The sequence below is a fragment of the Pan troglodytes genome, chromosome 17, assembly GCF_028858775.2.
Source record: "Pan troglodytes isolate AG18354 chromosome 17, NHGRI_mPanTro3-v2.0_pri, whole genome shotgun sequence".
In the NCBI taxonomy this organism is placed as follows: Eukaryota; Metazoa; Chordata; class Mammalia; order Primates; family Hominidae; genus Pan; species Pan troglodytes.
In genome coordinates this window covers 82,803,629-82,828,346 of record NC_072415.2, presented here as the reverse complement: position 1 = coordinate 82,828,346, position 24,718 = coordinate 82,803,629, and the positions used below count along the sequence as shown (strand labels likewise).

Here is a 24,718-nt window from a genome sequence, read left to right as displayed (position 1 = left end):
AATTAAAATAAAAAATATAAACACTTGACAAATATAGTCTCTTACAGTAAAGTAGTGATAAAAGTATTAAAGTTACTTATCTAATGAACACAAATTTCCAGCCCCAATTGCTGGGATTGTGAATATGATAAATTTGCCTATGTGATTAAGGTTACCAGTCAGGTGACTTTGGGTTAATCAAAAGGTAGATTATCCAGGTGAGCGTAATCTAAGCACACGAGCCCTTTAGAAGTGGAGCAGATTCTTTAGATGTGAATGAAAGGGGAAGTAAGAGAATCAGGGGATTAAGAAATGTGTTCTAGGAGCGAGGGTGACCCCAGTAAGCAGTCCTCAAGAAAATACAGACCTTGCTCCCAGAACTGTGAGAAACTGGATTTTCACCCTCATCTGCCCTCACCAAAGAACCCAGTACTTCTTACCTACAGAACTATTAATAGTAGATAGTACATGGGTGTTATTTAAAGCTGCTAAAATTGTGGTGATTTGTTACCGAGCAATAGAATATTAATGCAATAAACCAAGTGTAGTAACTGTAATTGATTACAAAGATAAACATCAAGGGTTCTGAAGATTGAGCCTGCTTTTATCTCCAAAAAGTAAGAATAAAATTTGATAAACAAAGTAAAAATTTTAAATAGGTAGGTAAATACCAAAAAAAATGTACAGTTCAAGTTTTAAAATGGCATTTTTATACTCTCATATTTTCAACAGCTACTCAGGTGGACTTTAAATATTTTGGTACTTGTTTATATATGCCAGAAAATTATTTTTTATTGTTATATCAGGAATTGTTGTGCTGTGCACATGCGTGTGTGTGTGTGTGTGTGTGCTTGTGTGTTAATATTTTATAAAGCATTAAGATGTTCTGGTTCCTTCTCCAAAAATAAAGGGAACATCGATACCGTCCAAACGGAATATTCTACATAAGTTTATAAACCTGACATGTCTGGTCAATAATAAAATAGAAAATTCAGAAATCCTGGGCTACATACTTTGTAGAATTTGATTTTATTTATAAAGGTGTCTAGTAGTATTGAAACCATGTACAGCATTTCTCAGACTGTGACAGATTTAATTTTTACTTATTAAGGAGAAAACTGTTCGGCAAGTGGTAAATAATTGCCTCAAATAATGTCTATTTACTGTATATCATTTTGATATGAGGGGAGAGGGACCTGGTTGAGCAGGTGGTATTAAATTTTGTTTGTGAATATATTACTTAGTAAATTGTTCGCTAGATTTATTTGCTTTGCATATAAAAAGGGGTTCTGCTTTCCATGTGATTTGAAAAATAGATATTACTAGAAATTATTTATGTGTTGTGAAGTTTTCCATGTCCTGCTCAATAAATTATCTTGTCAGCTCCAACTCTTTATGATTGATTAAAAAGAATGCATCAAAATGATTCACTGAGAAGAGATGATAATCTATTTTACTAGTGTTATGTATTACTCTGTTTATCATTTTCTCTTTTTTTTTCAGTAAGTGACTAAAGAGCTTTCTGTAGTTTGCTACATTAAATAATTCTTTCTATTAGTATTATTGTGGTACAAGATTTAAGCTAATGAGATAGTCATTCAAATCATAATATATAGAGAGATTTTACATGACATATACTAGAGTTAGTATGGGAAAGCGTGATCACTTTTTCTGGATAATGGAATTTGGCTTTTGTACTGACAGCTCTGGACCCAGTAAAGTATATTCTCTTTTTCTATATGATAAAAAATCATTGCCATCAATAGATCATAGGTAAACACTACTGAATGCTTCAGACGTGATTACCTGGGATCTAGTGATGGCAGTGATTCACTTACTCTCTAATTAGTGTTCTATTTAATAAGGAGGTCCTTTATAGAAGATACTTAGGTAGCAGTGATTGCACTTCATGTACAAATGCAAGACAGTCACCTCTTGTGGAAAATATAGAACTGTCAAATGAAAAAAATATAGGGCCAATATGCAAGTTGACTTTCTAACTATAGCAATATTCTTATGTAAAATATTTCTATTTTTAAAGAATTTAAAACAGCCATTTATTTTTGAGGGACACGTTTATTTTCTATAAATTTTATTTATAACTTGATAGTCAACATCTTTTCTAGCTCATTAGAAGAAGTGGATAGTTTTGCTTTGCTTATTTATTTGATTACTCATTTTGTTTTTGATTGTTTTCTTTAAGAATATAACTTTCTTTCTGGGCTATAACTCTGTGAGCATTTAAAAACATTACATAAGGCTGCATAGTGTGATGAGTATCCGGGTGTTAGGCACATCTGACTTCGGTACCAGTCCGTTACTTCAGTGACATTACTGTGTCACTCTGAGAAAGTTACTTAATTTTTATAAACATCAGTTCTCTTCATCTTGAATGATTATAACAAGTATCTATTGTTGTTGAGAGATATGAAATAATGCATTAGCAGTGTCTTAAGCTATCGTCAATATAACACGCAAACTTTCTTTTCCTAACAATAAATTAGTATTTTAAGGTGTGTTTCTACATGCAATGTTAGAAATTTTAAATATTTGTTGAAACACCTTGAGCCACTGAAACATTTCAACTTGAAAACATCAGGTGGTCTAATAGCTTTTTTTTGTATTAGCCAAACAATTATTTAAATATTTTTCCTCCCGTGGGCTTAGTACTTGGTTTTTATAACTTTGTAAGACTATTGGGAGAGACGCGTCATTTTGTATTACACTTCAAAGGAGTGGAACGCACTCTTTACTTACCCTAATCTGTGTTCTCCTGCTTGTGACAATGTTTACTTCCAATTATAATTGCATCTTTTCTGAGAGCTGATTAACTTGTTGAATTTATTGCATAGAATTTTTAGAGTATAAGTACATATTTGAATTTTTGTTCCACTTAACACGTTTGTATAATACCTAGATTTTAGCTTTGATTTTTACAGTGTTTTCAGTTTGTTTACTTTTAGTCAAAAAAGTAAACAAAAGTAAACAAACTGAAAACACTGTTGTGACCTGATGAAAAGAAATTTAAATCCAGAGTGGGAAATTTGAATCCTTTTTAAGGTTTCCACATTAATTCACTTATGATCCTGGAGCAAGTTATTATTTTTTTTCTTCTTTGCTCCAGCCTTTTTTTTGTTGTTTTGGAGATGGGGTCTCGCTCTGTCACCCAGGCTGGAGTGCAGTGGCGCAACCTCCAGCTTTCTAATAAAGGTCATCTGAAAAAAAAATCTTTTTTTTTTTTTAAGTCATGTTAACATTGAAAAAACAAACGAGTTAGTATAAACTTGGAAGTTTAACATTTTTAGATGCATATATACCTTCTTAAACTGGATATTTCTGAAATTCTCTGAATAATTTTAGAAATGAAATATTGTGTTGGGAGGAGACATCACAGATGGACTGCATGAGTAATGGCTGAGTTTTAGATAAAATAAAACAAAGGAATAACCTGGGCATACCGAAAATGAAGGCCTCGTTGGGGCGTATGTCTCTCATAAGGCTGTAGCAATGGCAGGTAATTTAAATCAGCATCAAAGTATTTGGAAATTTTAGAATGACTTCCAACTTCAGTGCTACAAATTGCTCATGTATGAAAATTGTCCTGCCTTGCAAAGCATACTACAACTCAAGTGCTTTCCACTGTTGTTCAGTTTGATTCATTTGTCCACATTTCTCTGATTTTGTTCTTTCTCATCAAATTGTGTCTGGATTTCCTCATTTAGAACTTCACATTCTATTTTCAGCATCTTACAAGTCTGCAACATTTCGTCTTGTCCTTTTATGTCATAATTTAGATCTATGCTATACCTTGTTTTGAGAATTATTGCATATAATTTCTGCTGTATATAATAAAATAAGACTATTCTATGTAATTATCATTATTTATAACACTTAAATGTCTGTCATATAGGTGCATGATAAATATGAATGCTGAACAAAGGAATTCAATAAAGAAAATGAAACTTCCAGTTAATCATTCACAAACATTTCTGGAGTGTTTACTATGTGTAAAATATATATTAATGCTTAGAATACAAAAATATATACCACTGATTCAGCTTTTCGAGAACACAAATTTATTAGAAGGGACATATAACCTATAACTATGGCTTTAAATATGTTCAAAATCACATGGAGGCTGTAGAGATTAAGTCTGCTGCGACTGGGGAGTGGGAGCAGTGAAAACCTTTCACTGGACGTGCAACCGTTGAACTGTCTTGACAAATCAGGAAGAGGTTCCTAGAAAGAAGATGGAGAATGACTACTTCATGTGAAGCTAATGTCATGTTCATAAAGGGTGGCTTTTTTGAAAATAGTTATAATGTTGGGAGATAAGAAGGATATAAATTTGCTAGTTGATGTTTTTAGACTTTTTAAAAATTATACACCAGTTACAAATTTTAGCTATACCTAACGTTAAATGACGAGTTAATGGGTGCAGCACACCAACATGGCACATGTATATATATGTAACAAACCTGCACATTGTGCACATGTACCCTAAAACTTAAAGTACAATGAAAAAAAGACTGTGATTATTAGATTTGTTTCTTAGAAATATAACTTTGGCTAGAGTAAGCTAGTTTTTATTAGAGTAAACTTTGGGGCTGTAAGGAGAATCTGTACTTTGCAACTATCCAGGCTGGTCAGGAGAGTGTTGAAATATTATAGAAATGTGAATGGACATGGAAAACAACTAGTTTGAAGGTGAAATTGACAGGAACTGGTGCCCTGTTGAGTACGAACATGGAGGACAAGAGATACATTTTCACTAATTTAAATAGTGAGATTATAATATTTAGGATAGACATACTGGATCTGGAAGAAATTGTCATATCAGTTTCAGATTTTACGAAATAAGAAAAAAATACATACAGAATGATGAAAGAGATGGATGTTTGCTTGAATGCCATGTCTTTAGTTTATATCCATGTTAAATTAAGAGAAATGCATTTAAGAGGAAATAGCGTATAGGCATTCATATTAAAATAAAATGTAAAATATTCAGGAGATATCTGTATGAAAGATGTGTCTTTATTAGGAAACCATTCTAGGTATCCCTCTCAAAGTGCATGGGTCTTTTGGCTTTATATAATTTCCACTCTTTGACATTGTATCTTATTGTCATGGTTTAATTGACATACATTTGCAGCACTGGCCCTCATTCTTTTGTTCACCATGATATCCACAACGCCTTGAACAGTGTCTGCAACAATCACAGGACAAGCTGTGGATGCCACTGAATCGATGGACGCATGAACAAATTATTTCTTTATAGACTTGTATTTGGTTGAATGAATTCTTGTGATTTTGAATGCACATTAGTAAAGAGTCAAATAATGTCTGTTGATGGAAAAGCAGTACACCTAAGGCAGCATAATGTTGTGAAAGAATTATGGACTAGGAAGTGAGGATGCTCACGTCTAATTTTCAATTTATACCATCTGAGTCTGAGCTTCTTCTGAATATGACAATAAAATGGGCCACTTTATAGAGTTGTTGGAAGTGTTACAAAATAACATATAAAGCAAGTTGCACAGTACATTTTACTCATAATTTTTATTTATGTAGCTTAGCTAAATGGCTTGTCTATATATGGCATGTATGGACAGAGACTAGCTTGGCCTTTTTATAAAAAATTATACTTCGACTCAAAAATGAAGCAGTGTATTTATGTTAAACAATTTGATTAAACAAATCAGAGAGACTGTCTTTCAGTATCATTTTTGTTTTTCTTTGGTATTAATAAAAATCACATTTTTTTTACATTTTTGGAAGTAAAAGGAAGCTATGGAACTGAAACAAGAATGTATCAGGAATACTTAAAATACATTTTGCTAATCAAAGTAAAACAGTGTGTAAGTATGCAAAACTAGTAACTGATTTCCAGTAAGTTATGAGAAGACATAAAGCGAATTTGGGTAAAAATACTCAGCTCTAGAAAATGGTGCATTTAAGTAAAGAAAGGATAATAGCATTTGAAAAAAAATATTAAACACAAGTCTGTTCTTATCGTACATCTTCTTTCTATTTACAAGGGAAAATAATAAGATTGATTGCAATCAAGATTGTCTTGTGAGACTGAAAAAGAGAAAAGGAGTTCTGATACTTACTGATGTACATTCATATTTTGATATGTGGAAATTATTTTATTTTTGTTTTATAGATTTACTTACGATTCTTGGACTATGAGATGCAGAATTCAAATGAGTGCAAGAGGAATTTTGTGGCTGTGTATGATGGAAGCAGTTCCGTGGAGGATTTGAAAGCTAAGTTCTGTAGCACTGTGGCTAATGATGTCATGCTACGCACGGGTCTTGGGGTGATCCGCATGTGGGCAGATGAGGGCAGTCGAAACAGCCGATTTCAGATGCTCTTCACATCCTTTCAAGAACGTAAGATTCTCTGCACTTGACTGTTTTTCCTTCATATATGCCATATGATGCCAGTTTCATAAGCTGTTAATGGTGTTTTCTTCACTCAGTGAGCACAGCAGGCTATTCTCTAATGTGTTGTTTAAACCACTAAGGTCCTCTTTTTCTCATTTTGATCCATGACAGGAAAGAGTACATATTACGTTTTGCTTTTGTATTTCAACATATGCACCATAGCCTTTCTTAAGACAGTTCACACTATTCAACTGGGAAATGATGAATTTCATCTGTCTTAGCTCTTAGGAAGCCTGTGGAACTGATGCAGCAGCTTCTGATGAAGTTTGGGTTTAAATCTTTAAAAACCTGCATAAAAATATTTGGTAGGTTCTTTTTAGTAAGCTTCTTTTGCAGTCCCATTTATTTCAAATAGGTTTCTGACTTCAGAGTTCCAATTAAAGTAGGTAAGGAGAGAGAATTGCTTGGGTAGATTGTAAATGAGAAAAGTTTCAGAAAATATTTAAAACAGCACAATGGGTGATATCCAGAGTCAAGGGCAAATCACAGAAACTTTAGAAAGTTATGTTCTAATAAATAACGAGTCATACTAATAGATATATTCTGAATATTTGTTAGAAACCCTGACTATTTCATGTGTTACGAATTTATGCAAGTGAAAAAGGATTCTGAGAAATTTAAGAAATAAGTACCTTGTGACATGAACAGACACTGAAAAGAAGAACAGACACTTCATGTGGCCAACAAGCATATACAAATGTTCAGCATCACTAATTATTAGAGAAATCCAAGTCAAAACCACAGTGAGATACCATCTCATACCAGTCAGAATAGCTGTTATTTTATTTATGTATTTATTATTATTTTTTTTTGAGATGGAGTTTTGCTCTTGTTGCCCAGGCTGGAGTGCGATGGTGCGATCTCACCTCACAGCAACCTTTGCCTCCCGGGTTCAAGTGATTCTCCTGCCTCGGCCTCCTGAGTAGCTGGGATTACAGGCATGCACCACCATGCACAGCTAATTTTGTATTATTAGTAGAGATGGGGTTTCTCCATGTTGGTCAGGCTGGTCTCAAACTCCTAACCTCAGGTGATTGGCCTGCCTCGGCCTCCCAAAGTGCTGGGATTAGAGGCATGAGCCACTGTGCCTGGCCTCAGAATAGCTGTTATTAAAAGTCAAACAATAGGCCGGGCGCGGTGGCTCACGCCTGTAATCCCAGCACTTTGGGAGGCCGAGGCGGGCGGATCACGAGGTCAGGAGATCGAGACCATCCTGGCTAACACGGTGAAACCCCGTCTCTACTAAAAATACAAAAAATTAGCCGGGCGTGGTAGCGGGCGCCTGTAGTCCCAGCTACTCGGGAGGCTGAGGCAGGAGAATGGCATGAACCCGGGAGGCGGAGCTTGCAGTGAGCTGAGATCGCGCCACTGCACTCCAGCCTGGGCGACAGAGCGAGACTCCGTCTCAAAAAAAAAAAAAAAAAAAAAAAGTCAAACAATAACAGATGCTGGTGACGTTGTGGGAAAAAAGGGAACACTTACGCACTGCTGGTGGAAATGTAAACTAGTTCAGCCACTGTGGAAAGCAGTTTGGCAAAACAGATCTACCATTTGACCCAACAATCCCAATACTGAGTATAAATCATTCTGTCATAAAGACACATGCATGTGTGTGTTCATCACAGCACTGTCCCCAAACTGTTCCCATAGTAAAGGCATGGAATCAAATGAGATGCCTTTCCATGTTAGACTGCATAAAGAAAATGTGGTACATATATATTGTGGAATACTATGTAGCCATAAAAAGGAATGATACCATGTACTTTGCAGCAACATGGATGGAGCTGGAGGCCATTATCTTTAGAAGTCTAATATAGTAACAGAAAATCAAATACCGCACGTTCTCACCTATAAGTGAGAGCTAAACACTGAGTCCATATGGACAGAAAGAAGGGAACAACAGACTCCAGAACCTACTTGAGGGTGGAGGTTGGGAGAAGGGTGAGGACCATAGTACCCCTATTGGGTACTATGCTTATTATATGGGTGATGAAATAATTTGTACACCAAACTCCCGTGACACACATTTTACCTACATAGTAAACCTGCACATGTACCCCTGAATCTGAAACAAAAGTTAAAAACAACTTTAAATGAAAAGAAATAAGCACCTTGTATTTCACAACTATGTATTTTTGTATTCTTAGAAAAGACAATACAATATTTTTGAAATTTCAGTGATTTCTCTTATTGTCAGCAGCAGAGGAGCCAATACTGTTTTAAATTCGTAAATGTTAAGTGTGTTAGACAGTTATTTTGTATAATGAATAAATCGTTTGGGCTTTAAATTCCCTTTTAATTACCCAGTTGGGGAATTTTACGACACCAGAAATACTGAATGTCACTCAGTCTTTCTAAGTCTTGACACCATCATCTAGCGTGTCAAACATCTCTCCCAGCTTTATGTCGGATTAAAACAGTATGCTGTTATGTATTTGGTTCAGTAGTTGATTAAAATGTTAGAGGTAGTGCATTTTTATCTCAGCAAAATACTTGAGGAAAATTTTTTCATTTTTTTGACAAGCATATGAGACTCAGGCTACAAGACAACACCCTTGGTGACTCACTGCTGATTGATCTACCCAATTCAATGAATCATTCTTTCAGTGAGGGAATTTCAGGGTTCTATATTTATTCAGTATTCTTATCTGTCTTCGGGAATAACATACCAAGAACTCGTATTTAATTTAAATGATAAAAATTTGGAAGGGCAAGCTAATATATTAAATGACACGGTCCAGATTTTAATAAATAACAAAAATCTGTAATTTTTAATCAAAAGTATACCATAAAATATAATAGAGATGTATCATAAAAGCATTATATTTCAAAAATCAATAACATAGAGGAACCCTGATGCCTAGGACGATCCTGTGGTCTTATTTCATTCAAACTCAATGTGAGTCAATACTTTGATTATGACTGATAAAAATAATCTTAAACAATATTAGCCTGTATTAAAGTTAGTGGAGTAACAATGCAAAAAAAGATTTTAGTCTTATAGGAAGCTGCACCAATCAAAATGCAAAAGGCACAGTCTGTTCTTTCCTGACTCTTACTAGTGAGGAGAGTAATCACCTAGAAGAGGCTGACAAAGATGTAATGCCAAATAAGAAGAAATGTTTACTTTAGGATTTACTGTTGTTGTTCAAAATGTGATAACTACCTCACACCTATGTCTCATGGGCCTCAAAGGTAATATTTATGTTTGAAAGTTATAGGGAAACTTTTGAGCGCAATTTAGGGGGAAAAATGTTCATCTTGTGAGTCGTGATATTCAAAATTTGAAAGAATGCCTATGAAGGATATAAAATATGGATAGATGGGTGATTGGATCTGAAAATGGATTATTATCTGGCATGAACGGTATAGAGGAATCATCTGTGTAGGTTAGGTGAAAAGACTGGCTAACATCAAAGATCCCTTTCAACTCGGAAAATAGATTAAGTCTTTAAAAATCTGCATAGATAAAAAATGGTGAACTGTATATATGTTGCATGTATCATTATAAATATGTCTATTTGAGACTATAAAAAAATAGTTTCAAGGCATGTGATTAAATTATCTCTGGAAGTCATTGAAGTGGGTTGACTTTTCAATGAGTAATCCAAAAGACACAGGGTGTTCTTCCTACAGAGGCACCCATCCCAATATGTTCTTTCACAGTGGACAAATAATCACTCTCTTCAAATGATGAGTTTTACAACAGCATTCTCTGTGATCATCTCATAAATTTACAGTAAGTTTCCACGGAAACAGGTTTATCCTTTAGTCATGTTACCACCCATGTTGGTCTGAATGGTTCTGTGGCGCCCCTTCAAAAATTCCTATGTTCAAAATCCAGTTGCCAAGGTGAGGGGATAAGGAGGTGAGGCATTTGAGAGGTGATTAGCTCGTAAGTACAGCTCTCATCATAGGTGTTAGTCCTCTAATGATAAAGAGGGCCCAGAGAGCAGCCTTGCCCTTTCCACCAGGTGAGAACACAGCTAGAAAGTTTCATCCATGAACCAGGAGATGGGCCCTAAACAGACACCAAATCTGCCAGCACCTTGATCTTGGACTTCCTAACATCCAGAACCGTGGGAAACAAAACCCTGTTTTTTATAAGCCACCTAATTTATTGTAGTTTGCTGTAGTAACCCAAACAGACTCAGACGATGCCTGTGTATATTTGTCATAATGTTTTACTTTTTATTGCATTGGCTAAAATTGTGCAGAATTCTACCATTATTTATACCTAAGATAAAAGTCATCTTATGATGATGTACATGGGTCTAGACTGTCTTTATTCATTGAAGTGAAAGTATTCCACGTAAGAGATGAAAACTTCAAAACAATAGAAAGTGGGCTTCGATCAGTGCTACTACTTGGAAGTGGGTGGGTAGGAATCATTCTAAGGGTACTTAAGAGGAAGCAAAGATACTTTGTTTAGGGAGTTTCAAGTTCCTCGATGGTATGGCTTTATTCAATATTAGTGGCTGAGGGAGAATTTTGGCTTACATTTTTGTTGTGGCTGATGATTTTGGTTCTTGTAGAGGGTGATAGTTAAACAAACTATTCATATATTTTTTATATATGGCTAATATATACAATTACATTAATGTATATTAGTGTATATATAATCTAATATATAATTATACATTTAATATGTAACTATATATGTCTAATATATAATTATACACATCCAATATGTGCCTTATAGATGTATATATAGTTATATGTATTATCTAACATTTACTCCATTCATACACCCATGAAGTAAAAGTTGGAGATATAAAATCAGTGATCAGCTTTCGTCTTATTCAAGTAATAAGAAAGTACCTGGCTATTTTTCCTGGGGCCTACACATTTATGAAATAGTATCCCCAGTTCAGTGGTGAAGTGCTTAGAGCGCGCTGGTGCCTGAATGTTATGTCCCTTCAAAACTAAGAGGTTGGAATTTTTAATGTTGTTTACAAGCCATCTAGTCTATGGTATTTTGTTCTAGCAGCCCAAGTGGACATACATAGAAAATTTATGCTGATCTGTGGGGATGTTGCTCTAACAAATACCTCAAAATAGGTGGCAGTGGCTTTGGAACTGGGTAATGAGTAGAGGCTGGAGGAGCTCTGAGGTGCTAGAAAACAATTTACGTTGCCATGAACAGACCATTAAGGCTGATCCCGGTCTGGGCTCAGTAGGGGAGGAGGAGAATCTTGTTAGATAATTCCTAAGTTATTCTGAACAGAATGCTTATAGAAATATAAATAGTAAGGTCGTTTTGATGAGCTTTCAAATGGAAATGAGGAATACGTTTTTAGACAATGGAGGAAAGGTCATCCTTGTTATAAATTGGCAAAGAATATGGCAGAATTGTGTTTATGCTCTTGTGTTTTGTGGAAGGTATTGCTTGCGAGGGATAAAATTGGATATTTTGCTGAGAAAATGTCCAGGCAAAGTGTTGAAAGAGCGTTTGACTCCTGACTGCCTGTCATAAAATCCAAGAAGAAAGAAGAGATTTAGAGATGCAATTATTAATAAAAATGGAAGCAGAAATTAAAGATTTGGAAAATTCTCAGCCTATTCATATTGTAAAGAATGAGAAAACATGCTTACAAGAAAACACCAAAGGTGTAGCCAGGCAGGCATCTGATAAGATAAGTGAGGACTGGCCAACTCGGTGGAAATCAGGACCTATTGCTGAAGTCAGTGGAAGGATGACACTGAAGGTATGTCAGAGATCACTGCGCCTGCCTCTCATCTCAGCTCCAGAGGGCCAGTGTCTAGGGGGACAGAATGAGTTGAAGGAGAAAAACCACTGTCCACCACTACCTCGTATCTCAAACTGTTATCCCGGCACTTTCTGGCAGCAGTCTTCCTCACTGCACCAAGTGGAGGGTGCACATTTTGATCAGCAAAGCTGTGGGGGCATGGCTGCCTTCACCTGTGTTTCAAAGGATGCTTGGAACCCGGACAGAGAGTATTTGCAAGGGGGCGCCCTGCAGAGAGCCCCCACTAACAATGGCAAACCGAATCATGGGGTGGGGCCACCCCAGGTCAAGACCTTCAGAGACAGGGATATGTGACTTCAACCTATGAAGGCTGTGGCTGTTCCCAGAAAAGCAGCTGGGTAGAACTCTACCCCAGTGTGTTTAAAGGATAGAACACGAAGATAAAATTCTTATTTATTTGTTTATTTATTTGAGACGGAGTCTCGCTCTGTCGCCCAGGCTGGAGTGCAGTGGCGCAATCTCGGCTCACTGCGAGCTCCGCCTCCCGGGTTCACGCCATTCTCCTGCCTCAGCCTCTGAAGTAGCTGGGACTACAGGCCCCCGCCACCACGCCCCGCTAATTTTTTTGTATTTTTTAGTGGAGACGGCGTTTCAACGTGTTAGCCAGGACGGTCTCGGTCTCCTGACCTCGTGATCCAACCCCTCGGCATCCCAAAGTGCTGGGATTACAGGCATGAGCCACCGCGCCCGGCCTGTTGTTGTTGTTGTTGTTGTTGTTGTTGTTGTTGTTGTTGTTGTTGTTTCAGATGGAGTTTCGCTCTTCTTGCCCAGGCTGGAGTGCAATGGTGCGATCTCAGCTCCCTGCAACCTCCCCCCTCCCGGGTTCACGCGATTCTCCTGCCTCAGCTTCCCAAGTAGCTGAGATTTCAGGCATGCACCACTCCACCAGGCTAATTTTTTTGTATTTAGTAGAGACTGGGTTTCACCATGTTGGTCAGGCTGGTTGCTTACTCCGGACCTCAGGTGATCCACATGCCTCGGCCTCCCAATGTGCTGGGATTACAGGCATGAGCCACTGTGCCTGGCCAAGAAAATGATTCTTGAGCCTCAAGGTTTTGGGCTTGCTGGGGACCTGCTGCTTCTTTCTTATGTCTCCCTGTTGGACTGGGCATGACTGTCCTATGCCTGTCCCATCGTTTATTTTGTAAGGTTCATAACATTGTCATTCACAGATTTACAGCGTAAGAACGATTTGCCTCAGAATGTATATGGAGCCTCACTCATATCTGCTTTAGATGAGATTTTGGACTTAGAGTTTTAAATTGACACTGAAACAACTTAAGACTTTTAGGGCTATTGGGATAAAATGAATATATTTTGTATGTGAGGAGGTCAAGGATTTTGGGGAAGAAGTTAGGGTTAGGGTTAGTCTGAAAGGTTATGTCACCTCAAAATATATATGGTGCGATCTGCACCTACCGAAGGTGATGATGTTAGGAGTTTAGACCTTTGGGAAATGATTACATTATGGAGCAGAGCCCTCATAAGTGAAATGAGTGTCCTTATGAAAGAGGCCCAAGAGAAACGCTTCACCTCTTCACCTCTTCTGCCATGTGAGAGTTCAAGATAGTTGTCCATGAGGAAGCAAACCCTCACCAGACTCCACATCCGATGGTCCCTTAATCATGAACTTCCCAGTCTCCAAAACAGTGAGAAGTAAATTTCTGTTGGTCATAAGCTGCTCCCTTTATGGCATTTTTAGAGCAGCACAAATGGACTAAGAGCATGCCATGGTTTGGTTTCTTTGTCTCCACCAATACTCCTGTTGAAATTTGATCCCCAGTGTGGTGGTATTGAGAGGGGTAACCTTGTGGGATGTATTTAGGTGATGGGGACAAATACCTAACGGCTTGATGTTGTTCTGGTAATGAGTGAGTTCTCACTCTCAAAAGACTGAATTTATCTGCTCAGGAATGGATTAGTTTCTACGATATAGGTTATGATAGAGCCAGGACGTCCCTCAGGTTTTTCAGCTCCTGTTTGCACATAGCCACTTCCTCTTGGAAACTCTCCACTGTGTTGCAACAAAGCATGAGATCCCTCGCCCGAAGCCGGGGCCATGCCCTTGAACTTCTCAGCCTGTAGAACTCTGAGCTACATACGTCTTTTTTTATTTTTTGTTTTTTTGGAAAATAAACTACCCCAGTATGCCTTTATAGCAACAGAAATTGAAACAAGACAGAGCATATTTGATAATATCCTAATATCTCTAAAAATTGCTTGTGATAGGACCATAGGATATTTTTAGGGGTTAGAAGAGAATTTAGAGAGCGTCTATTTCAATTTTTCACATTTTCTGAATTCAAACAGAAAAAAAAAGGGTTCATTGAAGTTAATTGACTTTCCCCACACATACTTAACCCCATGCTTAATGATTTGTTAACAGAACTGAGGCAAGAATTAAAGACCTGACTCCTAATCCATGATTTCTCTTGTGAATATCTTTACTACTTTTGAGGCACTTCTGAGACAGAGCTCGAATGCTCTAAAGAGGATGATGATGATAATGATTATGAAAATAGATAACAGTTATTCTCATATGTCGGCATTGTTTTGAGTGGTTACAGACTGAATTTTGATTCTTCTGTCCTATCCACTGCATTTTATGCCTACATACTGTGCTTTCACACCATAATCATATAGCATGCCACGTTCACATGGCTCTCAAGTATTAAGACAAAAGTACACTATAACGAGAGGTTTCTATTCTGAAACATGCTATTTTGGGGGACTATATGAATGCATTTTTAGCCATCATATTTTTACATTTGTATCTGAATAAATTATAGGAAAAGGAAATAATGAGTGTATAAAGGAGGTATGAAGTTCTTACTAAAAAATTCAGCAGACGTTTAACTTGCAAGTGCACATTAGAAGCATTTTATAAAGCTTGTGTTAAATGCCAATATTTCTAACAAAATTTATCTAATGCCAGTAAAGGGGAGAGCATAAGGGCACTGAAAAGGGTAAGTATTTACTTGCTACTAGGCTTGAGAAGTACCACCTCTGCAGCTTGCTCCCATAGGTATAATACTGCTGCCTCGACCGACTTTGCTAACTCTTCACCTCTGCCTCTTTCAGTGTTGTCAAAGATTGCTGCCCTGATTTATGGCATCACAAGGCTGTTAGCTGCCCAGCTAAACTTCATTTTTTTGCTTCAGAAAAATAATATACAGACTTCATCCTATAAAGCAATTTTGAAACCCAGGGACAAGACAAAGAAAATCAATATTATCACCTAAAGAGAACTCTCTTCTTGACTAGATGGTAGGCTTAGTAATAAGCTAAATGGCACTTTGCATTTGAATCACACAAAACGTTTAGGCTACAATTTACCCGGTGGAGAAGAGCACATGCATGAGTAATCCAAAAAAGAAGACAAAACATTTAAGTATTATCTTTAGCATATATTCTTTAAGAAAGAGTATTTGTTTAACATTTAAATGTATTTTGAGGCTAACAGTAAAAACAATTAATTAATCAGTAATTAATTTAGTTTCATAGATGAAGAAGCCACAAATACCAAGAAACATATTTGCGATAAAGAATTCATCCAATTTGAGATATGCCATACATTGGATAATTCTTACATTGGTTATTAGAAGTGTGCCATATTTTGCTTTATGGACTCAATTTAAGATTTCTTATATTATTACAGCTTTATACTTTGGCATCTTTTTTGAAAATTTATTGACTCTAAAGAATTACTAATTTTAAAGGAATGATTATATTTAGAATAATTTTAAGTTTGAATACACATAGATAATTCATAACCAATTATGATAGGACTGTGTATTTGAATAACTGCCCAATATGAATAAACAGAGACCTTAGTGGAATATGCCCATTCAAATAAATCACCTGCTAAGTTTTCTGAGCCAATCTGATTCTTTGTTTAGAATATGAATTTGCAGTAACTGGAATGGATGAATGAGTTATAACTAGTTTTGACTTCTGAAGTTCTGCATTTAGCTGCTCTTCTGCTCTTCTTTACAACTTTTGCACCATAAAATATGAATCACTTAATATTTGATTGATGAATAGCATATTTCTGTTAAAAACAGACATATAAAATAGAAGAGGGAAAAACAAATTGTCCACATTATGGTCGTATGGAATTTATTTACAATAATTTGCTAAAATGAGATAATGCATTATGTTAACTCGTAACAAAAGACTATCAAGTCTTTTGTCTATATTATTACAAATAAATAATTAGATTTATTTGTAATAGAGAAATATACATACAGTAACATTTAAGTTCCAAAAACTGAGTTGAAATACTCTGTGGAAGGCAGATTCTGAGATGAACCAAGACATTCTCACCTTGTATTAGTTTGTTCTCATGCTGCTATGAAGAAATACTCAAGACTGGGTAATTTATCAAGAAAAGAGGTTAAATTGCCTCACAGCTACACATAGCTGGAGAGGCCTCAGAAAACTCACAATCATGGCGGAAGGCACCTCTTCACAGGGCAGCAGGAGAGAGAATGCGTGCCAGTAGAATAATTGTGAGACGCCTATAAAACCATCAGATCTCCTGAGAACTCACTCACTATCGTGAGAACAGGATGGGGGAAACTGACCCCATGATTCATTTACCTCCATCTGTTCCTGCACTTGACACCTGGGGATTATTACAATTCAAAGTGGGATTTGGGTAGGGACACAGAGCCATACGATATCACAACTCTTGGTGTAGAACGCTTATGTAATCCCCTCCTCTTGAGACAGTCAGAACCTGTGAATAGCCTGGGATATCATTTGGTTATTAACTTACATTCTTTCTCTGTGAAAACTTATTTTGCAGATGTATATAAAGGCTCTTAAAGCTTGATTGACTTTGATTTAATTAAAAGAAGGGAGATTATCTTGGGTGGACCTGACCTAATCAGGTGAGCTCTCTAAAATTGAAGAACTTGAGAGAAAAATGCCCAAGCTTCCTTGAACAGGTGGTTAGTAGAAATCTGGATCTGGAGAACTACAGGTGATGACTCAGATGCAAGTGAGGAGGAATATGTTATTAGGAGCTGGGAGAGGGGGGAATCCCTGTTTTGTAATAGCAGAAAGCCTAGCACAATTGTGTTCTGCAGGTAGGTGGGAAACAGAATTAGTAAGTTACTAATATAGGCTAACTATAGGCTATGTAGCTAAGTAAATTACTGAGCTAAATGTTATAGGTGTAGGCTAATTTCCTCAGCAGAAATACTGTGAACTTGGACAGGAAGAGACAGAGTACCAGAAATACTGGAATGCCAGAATTCTCACAGCATGATCAATCTGATGAAACTGATATATATATATATAGAGAGAGAGAGAGAGAGAGACAGAGACAGAGATCTATATGGAGATCTGTATATATATATAGATATATAGAGAGAGAGATGTGTGTGTGTACATGATACACACACGTGTATATCATATATATATGCCACCTTCCATGAGAAAGAAAGGCTGTCTCAGAGAACAGAACCAAGGGCAACAGAGTAGTCAAGAAAAATTTGAGTTTGCCCTGATGGACTTCAGAACTGTTATGAATTCATTACTCCTGTTTATTCTCCATTCTTCCTTTTTTGAACTAGAATCCTATGCCTCTCCCACCACTGTGTTGGGAATGTTGGAGCCAGACAGCTTGTCTCTAGTTTCATGAACCCATATACGGAGAGAAACTGTACCCCCAGGGTCTGCACCAGATTTAGATGATTCAAACAAGGAGACTCTGGACTTTGAACCGATGAGATTTAGATGAGATTTGAACTTTATGTCACGGGGTCATGGGGTTATACTCTTGGGATCTTTATAATCACAGTCCCCAATCAGTTCACTTTGGGTTAACTAAACAGGAAACTATCTAGTGGGTCTGACCTAGCTAAATAAAGATCTAATGGTTAGAGATGAAAGAAATCAGAGATTTTTAACTGTAGTGAACACTCCACCTGGCCGTAAAGAAGCAGCCTGCCATATTATACAGAGAACTACGTGGTGGGGAATTTTGAGCAATCTTTAGAAGCTGAGAATGTCCTCAGGTTGCCAGTCAGCAAGAAAGTGGGGACCTCAGTTCTACTATTCCAGCATACTGAAACATTCCAACAACTTGAACAAACTTAGAAGAGGCCTACACATTTTTCATGAGAACCCAATCCAGACAGACTCTTGATTTTAGCCTTCAGAGACCCAAAGGAAAGAACCCAATTGAGCCCTGCCTGGACTTCTGACATACAGAACTGTGAGATCATAAAAAGATATTGTTTTAAGCTGGTGGGTAAATTTGTGATAATTTGTGACTCAGCAGTAGAAAATAATACATAGTATTCCTATTGCAATGATGTGGGTTTTTTCAATGTAATGGATGATCCAAATATCAATTTTAACATATTACTTAAAAACATTTTTAATATATTGCTATTTATTAATATAGTACTAGTCCTATTTTTGGTAGTTCAGGAGATGGGGCAAGATATACTGTAATTGTAGGAAACAATCACTCCAGCATCAGATTGACACTAAAAGTTGAGATTCCACTAGCCTAATCATTAATAACTTTTCATTTTGATACATATTTATATTCCTCCTTTCATTCTTTTATTCCTTCATTAAACTTTCCAGGCATGGATGGCTCAAAGATGAATATGATGGTTGCTTCTCTGAAGGCACCGCACTTCCACACTAACTCAGATTCAACTCAAGTGTGTGACTCACTTCAGATGTTCATTTATATCTGGTATTCTGTGCCACACTCCCACCACATACTCCCTCATTTATTTTAGTAAATTACCCACGGAAGGTTGTACTCTAAGAAGCCTAATTCTCTTTGTGTATAGTTTTTCTCTGCAGCGTTTCTTTATGTTAGCTGGATATTTGCTCTACTGACACAGTGATTGAATTTATTTCACTGTTCAGTTTTATTATCTTTTCCTGTCTAGAACAAGCTATAGCCTGCCATCCGCCTTTTGTTCACACAATTTTCATTCTGTCTTGGATAATGCAAATTCTTAATTTTGTAATAACTAAGTAAAATTGTCATATAATCTCAGTAACTAAATTTAATGGATCCTAAGGGAAAAAAATTATAAATTATAACTCAGTAACACTCTGAGATTAAACACCAAAATATCTTCAAAATAATCAACTTACTTTAATCCTTTTTAACTTCTTTCAGATTTAAATGGGATGACTTTAAATAACTTTGTTAGTTATGGAAAAATAAATTAACACATTTTCCAATTTAGAGTTATTTTAAAGAATCAAAGAGAAGAGTCAAAGATGTAAATCCTCTCTCTTAATATTTCACAACACTGTTTAGTTTTTCCTCTAGAATAAGCAAGGCCAAACACAATTTACAGGTTTGGTGTAAATACTAAGATCAAAAGACATTCTATTCACTATATATTTCACCAAGAAAAGAAAATGTTATGTACTGGAGAAAGCAGTGTTACCAACCGTAACTTAGGCCAAAGTGTAAATTGAAGTCTTACTATAAATCTTAATGCCCGCACCTTGTGAATTGCCATGATTGATGTATCTTAAAAGGATTAAGACCACTTTACTAATATAGGAAATATTTATTTATGTATGTCATATAGTAGCATAAATACCAGATGGTGCAGATTTAAATATAAACAATACACAACATATGCTGAGAAAATTGCTGAATGTGTGTTATATATTGGCAGGTCTTCCTAAAATATACATAAAGCACACTATTGATAAGAAAAAAATCACCATATTCAAATATACATACATTTCAAATAGTTATTAATACGGAAACATCATAATCAAAATAAATATGGAAAAGTTGACCTGGAGAATAATTGGTAAGACAACAGCAGGCAACAGGTACATATTTGTATCTTATAAAAAATAATGATTATATATATTCAAAAATAAGAAAAAGATAAGCATTCTAATAGAAAATGGGGCCAAAATGTGCATAATTAATTCATAAGAGAAGCATAAATACCCTGTAAGCATAAGAAGCAAACATGTAAACATATTAGTAAACAAATACATAAATTTATAATTTAATGAGACATTTTCATCTATCAAAATGTTAAAAATATGAAATAATGTTGGAGATGGAATCTTGAAATAAAAGCATATGCACTGCTTATAGGAAACAAAATATTTCCTGAAGGACAATTTAGCAGTATATATCAAAATTCCAAAATAGGGAACAAAGATAGAATATCACCTTTGAATCAGAAATACTACCTCTAGGAATATATACTGCTGATGAGTCCATATTTATAAGCATGGAAAAATGCTTAAGTAGATTGGTTAAATGGTTCTGGGAATGTACATATACTCTTTATTAAGATGATGTGGTAGATTGATACTGATATTTTACTGTGTTAAGAAGCAAGAGGTTAGAAGCAAGTAGCGAACACGTGTACATTACATTTATACTCTTGTAACTACATGGGATAAACATTTAATACATGTCATCTATTATATATGTAATACATATGTAAAAGACAATGGGATGAAGATATTAATGGTTATATTTGGGTGACGATATTTTTGCCTGTATTTTCTAATTTTTCTAAAATAAATATGTACTGGTTTGGTAAACACTTTTTTACAAAGCAACAAATAGGAATTTCTGAAAAGATGTATTAAGTCTAGGAAAGCAAGAGTATGTACATTATTTTCTATGTTGGGTTAATTGACTCATCTGTAATATCAGAAAAGAACCCATCAGTAGAGTTTTAATACAGTTTTCGAGGATATCACATTGCCATATACTGACGTGTTGTTTTCAGACTAAATAATAACTCTGCTCTGTAATAGAATTTCTCCACCATTTATCTTCCGAGAGACATTCAACTGATGACTGACTGACTGCATGACAGATCCTGATGGTAAGCCCACCAGATACAGTATTGGCCTTTCTCTCCCCTTGATATGAGTGCGTACACCCTTGAATTCACTTTGGTAACTTAAAGACAGATAATAATTAGAAAAAAAATGTAGCCTTGGATTCATTCCAGGACTAATTATGACACGAGTTGTCAGGGTATGGCTGGAAACTGCCACTCTCCATCAGCGGTCTCATCTTTACTTTTCTCATCACTGCCCTCTCCTGTCCCTGCTTGCCACGCTGTACAGCGACGGCCACTTTGGCAGAAGGCTGGTTAGTCAAAGTCAGATTGCCTGAGAAATCTGCTACTTGGCATTTAGTTTCCCATTGCTGCTGTAGCAAATTAGCATATGTTTAGAAGCATCAGATAACACAACTTTATTATCTTACACTTCTGGAGTGCGGATTCCTAAAACAGGTTTTACTGGGCTGAGACCAGGGTGTCAGCAAGGCTGCTGCCCCATAAGAGGCTCCAGTGTAGAGTACATTTCCTTCCTTTTCCCGTTTCTAGAGCAGTATTTCTTGGCTCATAGCCCTTCTACTTTGTCAGAGCCACCAGAGTAGCATCTTTGTGTGCCTTTATGATTTGCTGTTACATCACCTCTGTGCCTTCAGTCTCCATCTCTCTTTACTTGTTATTGCATTGGGCTTAACTGGATAATCCCGAATAATTCTTCATTTTGAAATCTTTATTCACACCTGCGAAATCCCTTTTTCCATATAAAGTAACATTCACAGGATGTGGGACTAAGATGTGGACAACTTGGAGAGCCATTGTTTATTTGACCACAATAGAATTTGTATTTCTGTGTTGTTTTTGCTTGTTTGTATTAAGCTGATGGGGTCTTTGACTGAAATTCTGAAAGCAATAATTAAGTTGACTTTAAGGCCAAAGGTATACAATGTCAACTGATAAAGATATATCTTAACACAAGTCTGCCTTCACACCTTGCTATTGAATAAGTGTTCTTTTATATAAAGAATTTATTTTTAATTTAAATATTTTATTACTATAGAAAAAAATAAAAAAGTTAATCTGTCCTAAAGATTTAAATATGACTTTGGGCAAGTATAGATGTGTTTGAAATTTTAAAATAAACGTTTTTAGAAACAGAATCACAAAGTAGCCATTTCAGAAAATTGTTTTGCTTTTGAAAAAGATCTGAAATGGAATTACAATGTGTAAGAGCACATGTTCAGTGTCAGCCAATTCTTCCACTTTCTTACGTGTGATGCCTGGACTTTAATCCTCAATTTCCTTTCTGTAAAACAGAGATAACATCACAGGGCAACTGAAAGTTTTAAATGTATGTCTGGAACATAGCAAATGGTCAGCAGAAGGTGGCTAGTATTGTATCTGTTAGTGAGATAACAACATACTGAAACTTGGGTAGTTAACACTTTCAAATACAGTGAGGCTATTGAGCAAAGGAAAATGAAATAAAATTGTATCATCTACCAGAAGCCAACCAACCCTCCTTTCCTCCCTCATTTCTTTCCTTCCTTCCTTCCTCTTCCCTCCCTTCCTTCCTGTTTTTTTTTAAAGCTTTTGATTGAGTTTGATGGCACCATAAAGAAAACAATTGTCAAAAGTATTCTAATATTTGAAATTAATTATCGATGGACTTTTATTACTGATATGGTTACTTAAACCATTGAAGAAGTATTATGTGTACAGACATGTAGTTTGATGAAATACTTAAAAAATTTAAAGTTAATTTTCTTAAGTAATTTGACCAAAACAAGTATCTTAAATAATTTTGCTTCTTTGCCTATTCATTGAGTTACTGAGAAAATATTGCAGAAATTTCCACTGAACCATTTAGAATAATTTTTTTAAATAAAGTGTGTGGGTCTGCAAGGAATCACTTGGACAAGAATAAAGGCAGGAAATTTCCTGTAATTTTTAGTAGAATCATTGGGAATAATACATATTAATGTGTCTGATTCTAGCTTTACAACCATTGTAGTTTATGTCTGCCCCTGAAAATACACAGCATATGTTTGTTATATGGAAACAGAAAATTATTATTTTTAATTGATAGCCTCTGAACTAGCAGATTTTTAAACTTGAGGTCATGGTGATGTGTTTAGGCTTGGCTCTAATCTTCATTTACTGCACGCCCCCTTTGTGGGACTTGGCATGTTCAATGAGAGCAAGTATTGCACCTTTATAAAAGAATAATGTGTCTAAACTAGCCACCTGCTACTGACATGTACATATTATGAAAACCAACTCTGGCCCACATGTCCAGGGCCTAATAGTAATCAGCATGCAGATGCCAAAGATATTTAATACCCTCCTTATTGTAATTGTAATGTCTAACTACACACATTGAAGAGATCATTGTGGGACTGAATCAAGGCAGACATAATGGAAGTATAAAAGTATGTAGTAATTTCTAGGGATGATAAAATAATGGATACATTATGATAATAACGGATAAATTCACCCCACATAAAAGGAAAGATTTTTTATATATGGAATGTAAGTTTCCAATGAAGATGTGTTTCTTAATGTAATATCTTTCAGAACAGTAAGAATATGTAATTTTTGCACAAAGATTGGGGAGGAATCTCATAAATATGTGTGAGATCAAATTGAAATTTGTGAACAGAATTTCTTGTATAAAAACAGATTAATATATGTACATCTTGATAATACTGGATATTTTCAAAGTAAAAGTCATATTGGAACAGAGTTTTGAAAACATATTGATTTTTCAAAACAACTGTGAAGATGATAAAGGACATGAAAAAAGGATGCACAAATCTATTTCTGGCCTCAAGTCTGGTCACCATTTTTCAAATAAAATGTCATTTCCTCTAATTACATAGCCTATGGGCCATTTTAAGTTTCAGTGTGCTGACAAGGGAAATTTTTCCATTTGTTTTGGAAAAAAAATTGTTTTGTGGGAAGTTCTGATGGCCAAATATATTTTATATATTTTTTATATTTTTGTTTGTGTAGAGTACCACAATTAAAAATGATAGTAGCAAGCTACACACACACACACACATATATATATATATATATATTTTTTTTTTTTTTCTGAGACTGAGTCTCACTCTGTCACCCAGGCTGAAGGGCAGTGGCACAATCTCGACTCACTCACTGCAACCTCCACCTCCTGGGTTCAAACGATTCTCCCCCCTCAGCCTCCTGAGTACAGGGATTACAGACATGCACCACCACACCAGTCTACTTTTTGTATTTTTAGTAGAGATGGGTTCTCACCATGTTGACCAAGCTGTTCTTGAACTCCTGACCTCAAATGACCCACCCACCTCGGCCTCCCGAAGTGCTGATATTACAGATGTTATCCACTGCGCCCAGCCAAGCTATGTATTTTTAATGACATTTTTGAAGTTTTTAAAAATTTGCATCTTCAGTTGATTACTCATAATTGATATCTCTAATGTTTTATTTTCTTTCAAGTTTATTTTTTAAAGTTTTGCTGTTATTTAAAAATTTAAGATTATTGTCAGACATTAATGAGAAGATGGCATTTAATATTCATTGTGTTGCTTAAATAATTTTTATTCTGGCCGGGCGCTGTGGCTCACGCCTGTAACCTCAGCACTTTGGGAGGCCGAGGTGGGTGGATCACGAGGCCAGAAGTTCAAGACCAGCCTGGCCAAGATGATGAAACCCCATC

The 24,718-nt window shown here is 35.9% G+C and overlaps 1 protein-coding gene across 8 annotated transcripts in view; it reads left to right on the top strand.

Moving 5' to 3' along the window:
• The window catches only part of NETO1 (neuropilin and tolloid like 1), a 129,946-nt gene that overhangs the window by 78,227 nt on the left and 27,001 nt on the right, over positions 1-24,718 (top strand). For all 8 annotated transcript variants that reach the window (XR_002940448.3, XR_002940449.3, XM_009434174.5 and 5 more), the window contains exon 7: positions 6,146-6,374. Coding sequence is in view for 6 of the 8 variants with exons in the window: in XM_009434174.5 (XP_009432449.1) it covers positions 6,146-6,374 (229 nt within the window). In the remaining 2 variants the exon portion in view is untranslated. The remainder of the gene's footprint in view (positions 1-6,145; positions 6,375-24,718) is intronic.